The sequence below is a fragment of the Cynocephalus volans genome, chromosome 6 (genome assembly GCF_027409185.1).
Source record: "Cynocephalus volans isolate mCynVol1 chromosome 6, mCynVol1.pri, whole genome shotgun sequence".
NCBI lineage: Eukaryota > Metazoa > Chordata > Mammalia > Dermoptera > Cynocephalidae > Cynocephalus > Cynocephalus volans.
The window spans coordinates 105142093-105154802 of NC_084465.1; the positions used below are offsets into that span (position 1 = coordinate 105142093).

A 12710-nucleotide genomic window follows, 5' to 3' on the forward strand; every position below is an offset into this window, starting at 1 on the left:
TACCATATGATCTAGTAATCCCACTTCTCAGCACATAGCCAAAAGAATTGAGAGCAGAATCCCAAAGAGATACTGGCACACCCATGCTCATTGCAGTACTATTCACAATAGCCAAGAGGGGGACGTAATCCAAGTGTCCATGATGAATGGACACACAAAACATGGTATCTTCAAGCAATGGAATATTATTCAGCCTTAAGAAGTCAACCTGGAATCCATTTCAATAGGAATTTACAAATGAAAATTCTCACCTTATAGTAATTCTGACATGTGCTACAACATGGATGAACCTTGAGGACATCATGCTAAATGAGATAAGCCAGTCACAAAAGGACAAAAAGACAAATATTAAATAATTCCACTTTTATCAGGTGACTAGAGTTGTCAATTCATAGAGACAGAAAGTAGAATGGTGGTTACCAGGGGCTGGGGGAAAGGGAGAAAGGAGAGTTGTTTAATGGGTACAGAGTTTCAATTTTGCAAGATGAAAAAGTTCTGTTTCACAACAATGTGAATATACTTGACACTGCTGAACTATACAATTAAAAATGATTAAGATAGTAAATTTTGTATTTTTTTAACACAATAAAAAACATTGGAAGGAAGGAAGGAAAGAGAGGAAAAACACAAACACAACACATAGCTACCATTTCCTCTACCTCCCCAGCTGGGCTGAGGAATCACATCCACTGCTGATCATGTAGGTGCCCTCCCCTAGAAGTCCCCACCACAATACTGCTCCTCAATGACCTGGAACCAGGACCACATCTCTATTCCCAGGGCTTGGCCCAGCACCTGGCACCAAGCAAATGTTGGATAAATATTTACTTTATAAATCATATAGCAACCACGTGGTGAAATCAGGCTAGTACAATTATCCCCATTTTACAGAGGGAATAATGGAGGCTCAGCTAGGTAAGGTGACCTGTCCACAGCCACAAAGCCAGCAGGTGGTAAAGGAAGAAGTGAACCCCGTTTCCCAGACTCCTGTTACATGGCCCTCCATAACATCACCTCCCTTCAAAGTCAACCTGGAATCCATTTCAATAGGAATTTACAAATGAAAATTCTCACCTTATAGTAATTTGGAACTTTTTTAGATCAAGGACCCACTTGATAATCCAAATAAAGTTTGCATCGTTTTCCTAAAACCACACACATATGAAACTTAGTTAGTAGTTTTCAGAGGGTTCCTGGCCCCCTGAAGCCCACCCACAGACCTCAGTTAAGAATCCACTTTCTCTGTTCCACCATTTTCTGCCATGTGAGACCCCTGCATTGCTGTAAAGCCATCCAAAGAAGACCTCACCAGATGTGTTCCCTGGACTGTGGACTTCACAGCCTCTGAAACTACCCCTGCGTTGCTGTAAAGCCACCACCAAAGAAGACCTCACCAGATGCGTTCCCTGGACTGTGGACTTCACAGCCTCTGAAACTACCCCTGTGTTGCTGTTAAGCCACCACCAAAGAAGACCTCACCAGATGCGTTCCCTGGACTGTGGACTTCACAGCCTATGAAACTGAGGCTGGTGCTGATATTGCCTGCTCATGGCAATGACTGTGTTCCACAGACACTGAAGTAGGCCTCTTCACAGCTGCCTGACTCCATTCCAGCCCCACTGAGTGTGCGCCAATTAGAGAGGCACCAAGATCTGTGGGGACCATGTGCCCTGTGGTGCCGGCATGTGACCCAGCAGGTAGGCCTTGCCACTGCCACCCGACTCCATCCCCAGCCCCACCAAGTGTGCACCAATCAGAGAGGTGCCTAGCTGGAGAAGCCCAAGATCTGCAGAGACCATGAGCCCTGCAGTGCCAGCATGTGACCCAGCAGGTGGGCCTCACCACTGCCACCCAACTCCATCCTCAGCCCCGCCAAGTGCTGATCAGAGAGGCACCCAGCCAGAGAGGCCCATGAGCCTCAGAGACTACCCCCCTGCGGTGCCAGCACACAACCCAGCAGGTAGGCCTTGCCACCACCACCCGACTCCATCCCCAGCCTGGCAAAGTGCCTGCTGACCAGAGAGGCGCCTCCCCTGAGAGGCCCAAGATCTGAGGTGACCACGTACCTGAGGCACTAGTGGGCAACCGAGCAGACACTGAGGCAGCCATACGAAATTGGCAGTCCGAGCAGCATCCTAGCCAGACAATAGTGTCAAGCCAGTGGACTGTGAAATCCCCTGCCACAATAACTAAACATCAAAGGAGAGATACCAGAGATATGAAAAATCAAGAAAGTACACCACCAAAGGGTAATAACTTTCAAGCTCTAGATCCTATAGAACAAGAAGCCCTTGAAATGTCTGACAAGGAATTTCGAGAGATAATTCTAAGGAAACTAAATGAGATAAAAGAAAACTCAGCTAGACAACATGATAAAATGAGGAAAAGTATACAGGACCTGAAAGAAGAAATATACAAGTAAATAAATGCCCTGAAAAAGAATGTAGCAGAGCTTGCTGAGCTGAAGAATTCATTCAACCAAATAAAAAACACAACAGAGAGTTTAACCAGCAGGCTTGCAGAAGCAGAAGAGAGAACTTCTGACCTTAAAGAAGGGCTGTTTGAAATAACACAGGCAGACAAAAAAAAAAAGAAAAAAGAATTAAAAACATTGAAGAAAATCTGAGAGATATCAGACAACCTTAAGCACTCAAATATCCAAGTCATGAATATTCCAGAAGGGGAGGAAAAAGGAGACTGCATTGAAAACATATTCAACAAAATAGTGGCAGAAACTTCCTAGGTATAGGAAAAGAAACAGATCTTCAGATTCAGGAAGCTCAAAGATCCCCAAATGTATTCAACCCAAAAAGGTCTTCTCCAAGACATGTTGTAGTCAAATTGGCAAAACTCAAAGACAAAGAGAAAATCTTAAAAGCTGCAAGAGAGAAGCATCAAATCACCTATAACGGAGCTCCAATCAGACTAATATCAAACTTTTCATCACAAACCTAAAAGCCAGAAAGGAATGGGATGATATATTCAAAATACTAAAAGAGAGAGATTGTCAGCCAAGAATACTCTACTCTGCAAGGCTATCCTTCCAAAATGAAGGGCAAATAGTATATTTCTCAGACAAACAAAAACTGCAGGAGTTCACCACCACACGACCACCCTTACAGGAAATTCTCAAGGGAGTACAGGGTTTGGTACCTGAAAAACAACTACCACTGCCATAAAAACTCAAGAAAAATCAAAACCCACTAGTAAAATAAAAATGGCAACAATGAAGAGAAAAAAAAGTTTATCTACAACCCAAGTAACCAACAAATACAGAAAACAAACAGTAAATCAGAAAGAAAGGAACAAAAGACACTTAAGACATCCAAACAAAAATCAATAAAATGCTAGGAGTAAATCAACACCTTTCAATAACAACTCTTAATGTAAAAGGATTAAATTCCCCAATCAAAAGACACAGACTGGCTGACTGGATTAAGAAGGAGGACCCAACTATATGCTGCCTTCAAGAGACCCACCTCACCCATAAAGACTCATATAGACTAAGAGTGAAAGGATGGAAAAAGATTTACCATGCAAACAGAAATGAAAAACGAGCTGGAGTAACTATTGTTATATCTCATAAAATAGACTTTAAACTAAAAACCATAAAAAGAGATAATGAGGGCCACTACATAATGATAAAAGGACTGATTCTTCAAGAAGACATAAGAATCATAAATATATATGCACCCAATGTTGGAGCAGCCAGATTTATAAAACAAACTCTTTTAGACCTAAAGAAGGAAATAGACACTAATACCATAATAGCAGGGGACCTGAACACCCCACTATCAATATTGGACAGATCATCTAGGCAAAGAATCAGCAGAGAAACGCAAGATCTAAACAATACTCTAGACCAATTGGACTTGGCAGATATCTACAGAACATTCCATCCAACAACCTCAGAATATTCATTCTTCTCATCAGCACATGGATCATTCTCCCGGATAGATCACATGTTAGGTCACAAATCAAGTCTCAACAAATTCAGAAAAACTGGAATTATCCCATGTATTTTTCAGACCGCAATGGATTAAAATTAGAAATCAATAACAAATGAAATTCTGGAAACTATACAAACACATGGAAATTAAACAGCATTCTACTTAATGCATATGGGTCCAAGAAGAAATCAAACAGGAAATCAAAAAATTGATTGAAACTAATGAAAACAATGATACATCATACCAAAACCTATGGGATACTGCAAAAGCAGTACTAAGGGGGAAATTTATCACATTAAATGCTTACTTCAGAAGAATGGAAAGATGGCAAGTGAACAACCTAATACTTCACCTTAAATAACTAGAAAAACAGGAACAATCCAAACCCATAGTTAGCAGATGGAAAGAAATCATTAAGATCAGAGCAGAACTTGGTGAAATTGAAACCCAGAAAACAATACAAAAGATCAATGAATCAAAAAGTTGTTTTTTTGAAAAGATAAATAAAATTGACAAACCATTAGCACGGCTAACTAAAAAAAGAAGAGAGAAGATCCAAACAACAAAAATTAGACATGAAAAAGGCAATATTACAACTGATACATCTGAAATACAAGGAATCATTTGAGACTACTATAAACGACTATATGCCAGCAAATTTGAAAATCTGGAGGAAATGGATAAATTTCTGGACACACACAAGCTCCCAAAACTGAGCCAAGAAGATGTAGAAAATCTGAACAGACCAATAACAATAAAGGAGATTGAAGCTGTTATCAGAAGGCTCCCAACAAAGAAAAGCCCAGGACCAGATGGATTCACAGCAGAATTTTACCAAACATTCAAAGAGGAACTGATACCAATTCTCTACAAACTATTCCAAAAGATTAAAACAGAGGCAATTCTCCCAAACTCATTCTATGAAGAAACATCACCCTGATACCAAAACCAGGTAAAGATACAACTAAAAAAGAAAACTACAGGCCAATATCCTTCATGAATATAGATGCAAAAATACTCAATAAAATAATAGCTAACAGAATACAGCAACACATATGCAAAATTATACACCATGATCAAGTGGGATTCATCCCAGGGATGCAAGGTTGGTTCAACATACGCAAATCAATAAATGTGATTGACCATATCAATAAAATCAAACACAAGGACCATATGATCATCTCTATAGATGCTGAAAAAGCATTTGATGAAATTCAACACTCATTCATGATAAAGACTCTCTACAAGTTAGGTATAGATGGAAAGTATCTCAACATAATTAAAGCCATATATGATAAACACACCACTAATATCATCTTGAATGGGGAAAATCTGAAAGCTTTTCCTTTAAGAACAGGAACTAGACAAGGATGCCCACCCTCATCACTCCTATTCAACATAGTGTTGGAAGTACTAGCCAGAGCAATCAAAGAAGAGAAGGAAATAAAGGGCATCCAGATAGGAAAAGATTAAATCAAACTGTCCCTCTTTGCAGATGACATGATCCTATATATCGAACAGCCTAAAGCCTCTACAAAATACTCTTGAAGTTGATAAATGATTTCAGCAAAGTAGCAGGATACAAAATCAACACACAAAAATCAGTAGCATTTTTATTCTGCAATAGTGAACATGCAGAAAGAGAAATCAAGAAAGCTTGCCCATTTACAATAGCCACCAAAAGAATAAAATACTTAGGAATTGAGTTAACCAAGGATGTGAAAAATCTCTATAATGAGAACTACAAACCACTGCTGAGAGAAATTAAAGAGGACACAAGAAGATGGAGAGATATTCCATGCTCTTGGATTGGAAGAATCAACATTGTGAAAATGTCCATACTACCCAAAGTGATCTACAGATTCAATTCAATCCCCATCAAAATTCCAATGACGTTTTTCTCAGAAACGGAAAAAACTATCCAGACATTTATATGGAATAACAAAAGGCCATGCATAGCCAAAGCAATTCTGAGCAAAAAAAAAAAAAAAAAAAAAAAAAAAAAAAAAGCTGGAGGCATAACACTATCAGACTTTAAACTATACTACAAAGCTATAATAACCAAAACAGCATGGTACTGGCATAAAAACAGACACACTGATCAATGGAATAGAATAGAGAATCCAGAAATCAACCCACACACCTACAGCCATCTGATCTTTGACTAACGCACCAAGTCTATACACTGGGGAAGAGACTGCCTCTTCAGCAAATGGTGCTGGGAGAACTGGATATCAATATGCAGGAGAATGAAACTAGACCCATACCTCTCACCATATACCAAAATCAACTCAAAATGGATTGAAGAATTAAATATACACCCTGAAACAATAAAACTTCTTAAAGAAAACATAGGAGAAACACCCCAGGAAGTAGGACTGGGCACAGACTTCATGAATATGACCCCAAAAGCACGGGCAACCAAAGGAAAAAGAAACAAATGGGATTGTATCAAACTAAAAAACCTCTACACAGCAAAAGAAACAATTAACAGAGTTAAAAGGCAACGAACAGAGTGGGAGTAAATATTTGCAAAATATACATGTGACAAAAGATTAATATCCAGAATATAAGATTAACTGAAACAACTTTACAACAAAAAAACAAGTAACCCAATAAAAAATGGGCAAAAGAGCTAAGTAGGCATTTCTCTAAGGAAGATATACGAATGGCCAACATACACATGAAAAAATGCTCAACATCACTCAGCATCCGGGAAATGCAAATCAAAACCACACTGAGATACCATCTCACCCCAGTTAGGATGGCTGATATCCAAAAGACTGTAAATGATAAATGGTGGCGAGATTGCGGAGAAAAAGGAACTCTCATACATTGTTGGTGGGACTGCAAAATGGTGCAGCCTCTATGGAAAATGGTATGGAATTTCCTCAAACAATTGCAGATAGATCTACCATATGACCCAGCTATCCCACTGCTGGGAATATACCCAGAGGAATGGAAATCATCAAGTCGAAGGTATACCTGTTCTCTAATGTTCATTGCAGCACTCTTTACAATAGCTAAGAGTTTGAACCAGCCCAAATGTCCATCATCAGATAAGAGGATACGGAAAATGTGCTATATCTACACAATGGAATTCTACTCTGCTATAAAAAAGAATGAAATACTGCCATTTGCAACAGCATGGATGGACCCACAGAGAATTACATTAAGTGAAACGAGTCAGGTACAGAAAGAGAAATATCACATGTTCTCACTTATTTGTGGGAGCTAAAAATAAATAAATAAATAAATAAATACACAAACAACCTGGGCGGGGGAGAAGACATAACAATTACAATTCCTTGGTGATACAACAAGTGAACAGATATGAGGTTGTTGGGAGGGAGGGGGAGAGGGAGGAGGGAGGGAAGTTTTGGTAATGGGCCACGATAATCAACCACATTGTATATTGACAAAATAAAATAAAACTAAAAAAAAAAAAAAAAAAAGAATCCACTTTCCACATTGCTGTGGAGTGAGTTCATTTATTTTTGGGATTTTAGAGCCACCTCTACATTCCTGCATATCAGGAATCTACTGGGCATGCTATTTTGGGGGAGGTGGAGGGGACAGGTGGCCAGTACAGGAATCCAAACCAGTGACCTTGGTGTTACCAGCACCACACTCTCTATATTGAGCTAACCAGCCAGCCTCAGGGTGTGCTAAAAATTCATGTTACTAGGCCTACCCCCTGTGAATAAGGCCAGAGCCAGGCCCAGGAATCTGCATCAGGCACACCAGAGGATTCTGGGATTGGTAGCTCTCAAATACACATGGATCCGTGAGCTGCTGCTTCCCAGATCCCTGATTGCAGCCCTGATGACTCTGCGAGCTCCTCCCAGCTGCCCACCGAACCTGACTATTAGAATGTTCCTCTGCAACCCAACAAAGACCACTCTGAGCTCAACATCTTTCCCCCATAAGCACTCCTTCACCTGGGTCCTCTTTGGCTGTGCCTGTCCCCACCCTACATCTTTACCACCTCTGCCAGTGGCCTGGTCCAAACTCCCAGATTTCTCCACCCCGTCCTGCAATCCTGATCACATCACTGCCTTGCATGAAATCCTTCAGTGGTGACTAATCCCTAGAACCGCACTGTCTAATATGGTAGCCACATGTGACTATTTACATTTAAATGAATAAAAGTTAAATAATAGCAGAATTTCTGTCCCTCAGTCACAAAAGCCACATTTCAAATGCTCAAAAGCCACAGGTGGCTAGCAGCCACCATATTGGATCGTGCACATAGAGCCCATTCCTATTCTTATAGAAATTTCTAGTGGACAGTGCAGCATTAGAACTTGGCTTATAAGCCCTTTGGGGTCTGGCCCCAGCCTCTACTCAGTCCACTTCCCAGCAGCCCTGGTCTTGAGCCATAGTGAGCATCTCCCAATACCCTAAACTCACGATCTCACCTGCAAGTCTCCACATGAGCTATCTACCCTTCCCTGCCTAGTTAACTCCTACCCATCCTTCCTCCTCTGACCAGGATAAGTGCCCAAGCTTCAGCTTATGACAGCATTTAAAACACTGAGTGGTAACAACCACTGGCGTGCCTACTCCCTCCCCCCAATACCAGTGGTTTTCAACGGGGGGTGAGTTTGCCTCCCAGAGGATATTTGGCAATGTCTGGAGACTTTGGGTGGTGGGTGCTGGTGAGGGAAGGTCAGGGATACTGGCCCACAACAAAGAAGTACCTGGCCTAAAAAGTCAGGAGTGTCAAGATAAAAGAACCCTACCCTAGACAGGGCACTCTGTAAGGGCAGAGGCTGTGTCCTGTATACTGAACATCCTCAGGCACCAGCCAGAGCCAGGTATACAGGACATGCTTAATGGAGACTGAGCACAAAATGAGTTTAGATGTTCCATAAGATTCTTTACGCAGGATTCCAGTTCTCTTACGGTGTCTTTCCTTAAAGACAATCATTGGCCCTTATGGTAGAATGATCAATGGCCCCCAAAAATATCCAGGTCCTAATCCCCAGAACCTGTGAATGTTACCTTAAATGGCAAAAGGGACTTTGCGGATGTGATTTAGTTGAAGATCTTGAGATGCAGAGATTATCCTAGATTATATGGGTGGTCCCTAAATGCCATCATAAATATCCTTATAAGAGAGAGGCACGGGCAGACTTCACACACACACACAAGAAAGTCCCGTGAATATGGAGCAGAGAGGGACACTGGTGGCCTTGAAGACAGAGGAAGGGGCCACAAGCCAAGGAATACTGGCAGCCAGCAGAAACTGGAAAAAGCAAAGAAACAGATTTTCTCCCAGTGCCTCTGAAGGGACTGTGGCCCTCTGACCTTGGTTTCAGCCCAATAAAACTAATTTTGGATTTCTGGCCTCCAGAACTATAGAATAAACTTCGGTTGTTCTAAGCCAACAAGTTTATGATAATTTGTTATAGTGGCCATGACAAACTAATACAGTCTCTTCTATTCTGGGGTTTATTGGATTTGAATCAGAGAATTCAATGTTAAAAACAGAGATTTTAAAAGGAATAGCATTTAGGTGCCAAGGCCTCACACCTGCTGGCTCTGAGAACTGGAAGGAGAGATGCGGCAGAACCAGGTAAGTGAGTTTGGCTGAGCTGTGGGTATTTCTAGATGTGGCAGCTGCCTGGGCCATCGGCAACTATGTTCACAGGTCATTCCTCATGCCTTGGTATGCCTTAGTCCTGCTATCTTTGGGGATGCTGAAGGGGTTGGGCAGGCAGATGACTTACCCCAGGACAGCTTTGTCTGGCTGGAGCTGAGCAGGGATTAGAATAAAAATCCAAGCCCTTTCTCACCTCTCCAGCCTCCTGCTGGCCCCTCTCCCCTCCCCAACTGCCCTCTAGCCAGAGGCCTTTCTCTGACCTTCCAGCTCAGCCTCCAGGCCTTTGCACTTGCTGTTCCTTCGGCTTCAAACACTCTTCCTCCAGAGTCCCCCATGGCTGACTGCTTCTCATGATTCAGGTCTCAGCTCAAACATCACCTCCTCAGAGAGGCCCTCCCTGACTGCACTAAGGAAAGCGGCTTTCCACAGTTACTTTTTCCTTCATTACCCTGTAGATTTCTTCCTCTTTCACACTCTATGATTATCTTGTTAATGTCTTTGTTTTCCTGTTCAGTGTTCGCTCAGCCCCCTCCTCCCTCCCAGACTGCAGGCTCCAGGAGGGCAGGGACCTTGTCTGATCTGCCCAGAGGTGTGTCCTTATCCCCATGCCTGGCACACAGCAGGTGCTTGACATACTCTGAATGAATGAGTGAGTAAATGAATAAAGGAATTTGCAGCTTTGGGGAATGCTTGCCCAAGCCCGGTCCCAACCTACCTGATCTTGGCTTTCCTAAAGGCCAGCTCCTCTTCATTACCAAAGTCCAGGGACACATCCTCAGTATCGTCCACCAAGGCCTGGGGGGAACACCAAGGGCAGGTGGCAGGCCCGCCGCAGAGCACACCCCCACCCCCACCCGCCCCGCACTCCCGGGGCTGGTCACTGCACACCTCGCACCTCGTTGGGTTCCCAAGTGGTCCCTCAGAGCTGGCAGGGTCCCTCTCCATCCTCCGGACCCCGGGCTCGGCACATCCCTCTTCCGCCCGGCTTCTCCCCGCGCTCGCGCAGGCTCCTCCCGTCCTCGCCATCATCCTTCCAGCCGCAGCACCCCGGCCGCCCTACCTGCTTCATCCTCCCGGGAAGCGCACCTGGCGCCCACACCCCAGCTCCAGGGCTCGGATGCCTGCTGCGGGGGGACGCGAGCGTGCGGGGCCTGAGCCCGCGGGGCCGCCTCCACGCAGGTCGCCGGGTGGGGACTGGGCCGCGGAGCCCAGAGCGCAGTCGCGGGTGGGGGTGGGGCTCGGCTCCCGGCGCGGGGCGGGGCTTGCGGGGGTCCCGGGTGGAGGGGCTCGCTGGGGAACGCACCCCGGAGAGAAAGATCCGACCACGCCAGTGGAGGGGTCGAGGGCGAAGAAAGCGGCAGAAGGAGAGGACGGTTCTGGGGGACCGTGGACAGTGACCCTGGGAGCAATAGTGAGGGCTGGGTCAGTGAATGGTGTGGATGTTCCATAAATGTCGAATGAGTGAGTGACAAAGGAATGAATGAATGCCAATGTTGGGCAGCCGCATTCAGGGTTTGCAAAAGTCTCTGCACCCAAGAATGCCCCAGGGCTCTTATGAAAAGCAGATTTCCAGGACCGGCCGGGGTAGGGGGTTGGGGGGATTCTAAAGGCCTGCCGTGAGGCCCTGGAATCTGCCTTTTAACAGGTAAGGCTGCTGCAGCCCCAGCGTGGGAACTGCGGTCAGAGCCGCGTGCATGGGTACCAGGCACATACTGAACACAAAATATTACTATTATTATTATCATCATCATCATTAACAGTAATAGTGTTTCTGGATGTCTAGGCCCTCCCCGTTATCTCCCAGGAAAGAAAACTTGTCACCTGAGGGTCTTTCCTGGCCCAGGACAATGTCACTCCCCTCTTCTCAGTGCCCTCTCCTGCTCCTGACCCCCACCCAGGGGCAGAGGGCTGAGCATCAAGATGCCACTCAGCAAGTACTGCCCTTTGTCCTCCCGCCTTGGGCAATAGATGCCTGCCCTCTACTCCTGGTGACCCCCAAAATGGCCACTGGGCCCCAAGTTCCTGACATGATTCAGCCACCCTGGCCCCCGTGGGTGGCGGTGGAGTCTAGAACTGCCTTATCTCTGATCCCTGGGCTGGGCCTGGGGCTCCCCCCCCCCCCCCCCCCCCCCCCCCCCCCCGCATTCCCTAAGCTGGCCCCACAAAGGGCCTGCAAATGAGCCTGGAGGGGGAGTGCTTTCTCCTGGGGACAGAAAGCCATCTTCAGGAGCCAAGCCCTTTTTACAAAGTATTTACCAGACTCTGCTGCAATTCAGGTAGCTTCTAAAAGCCCGCTGCCCAGGTTGTACGGTACACCAATTAAATCCCTGGGGGTGGGACCCGGCACCAGTGTTTTTAAAGCCCCCAGGTGTTGGGCAGCCCAGGAGGAGAACCAGTGCTTTAAAATGTGTCATCCTTCAATGTGCAAATGAATCACCTGGGGTCTGGTTAGAAGGCAGGTTCTCAAGGTTCTGAGACTCTGCATTTCTATCAAAATGGTAGTTCAGGCTGATGGTGCCAGTGTCTGGACCACCCTTTGAAATGTAAGGATCTAAACCACCAAGGCTTGGTTTTCTAGAAAGGCCTGTTAGCTCTTCCTGCCCAAAGCTGGCTCCAGGCCCAGAAGTGTCAAACTGAGAAGCACACACTCCATGGGCCCCAGTGGCCTGGGAGGCGAGATGGGGGAGGAAGGGAACTTGGTGGAGGGCAGATGGAGGTGAGAAGCCGTTGCTGAACATTTAGGGGCTTTTCCTCTGACCCTGAGAATCACCAGCTGGTGGTGTCTGTTGAGTTGGGGTTCAGACAGTCCCCCACGGAGGTGGGGAGATGGGAAAACCCCCTTGGAAGCCCCATTTGGGGCCAACTGTCATTCTCAGCCATTGGGTTGGAGATGCCTCAAAAAACAGCCACAGTTCCTGCCCTCTGGAGGTCACACTACAGACACAGTGTCACTCCACTCTCCCCCTCCTGATTTGTCCACGTGGGAGCAGAGGGCTGAGGCTGCAGATGCTGGACCTGCAGCTCTGTCATTCCCTCCCCAGGAGAAAGCATTCTTACGGCATGCACACACCTGATGGCCCTCTGTGAGGTCAGCTTACTGAATTTGGGGGGTGGGCAGAGACCCCAAGGGTTGTGTAAGGAACTCATTATTG

The 12710-nt window shown here is 45.2% G+C and overlaps 1 protein-coding gene across 1 annotated transcript in view; it reads right to left on the reverse strand.

Annotated features, from left to right (window-relative positions):
* TVP23A (trans-golgi network vesicle protein 23 homolog A) overlaps positions 1-10662 on the reverse strand; it is a 35212-nt gene extending 24550 nt beyond the window's left edge. The window contains exons 1-2 of the mRNA XM_063099148.1: positions 10619-10662; positions 10274-10353 (exon numbers count right to left, since the gene is read on the reverse strand). Coding sequence (XP_062955218.1) covers positions 10274-10353; positions 10619-10627 — 89 coding nt within the window. The 5' untranslated portion in view covers positions 10628-10662. The remainder of the gene's footprint in view (positions 1-10273; positions 10354-10618) is intronic.
* Between the last annotated feature and the right edge of the window lie 2048 nt (positions 10663-12710).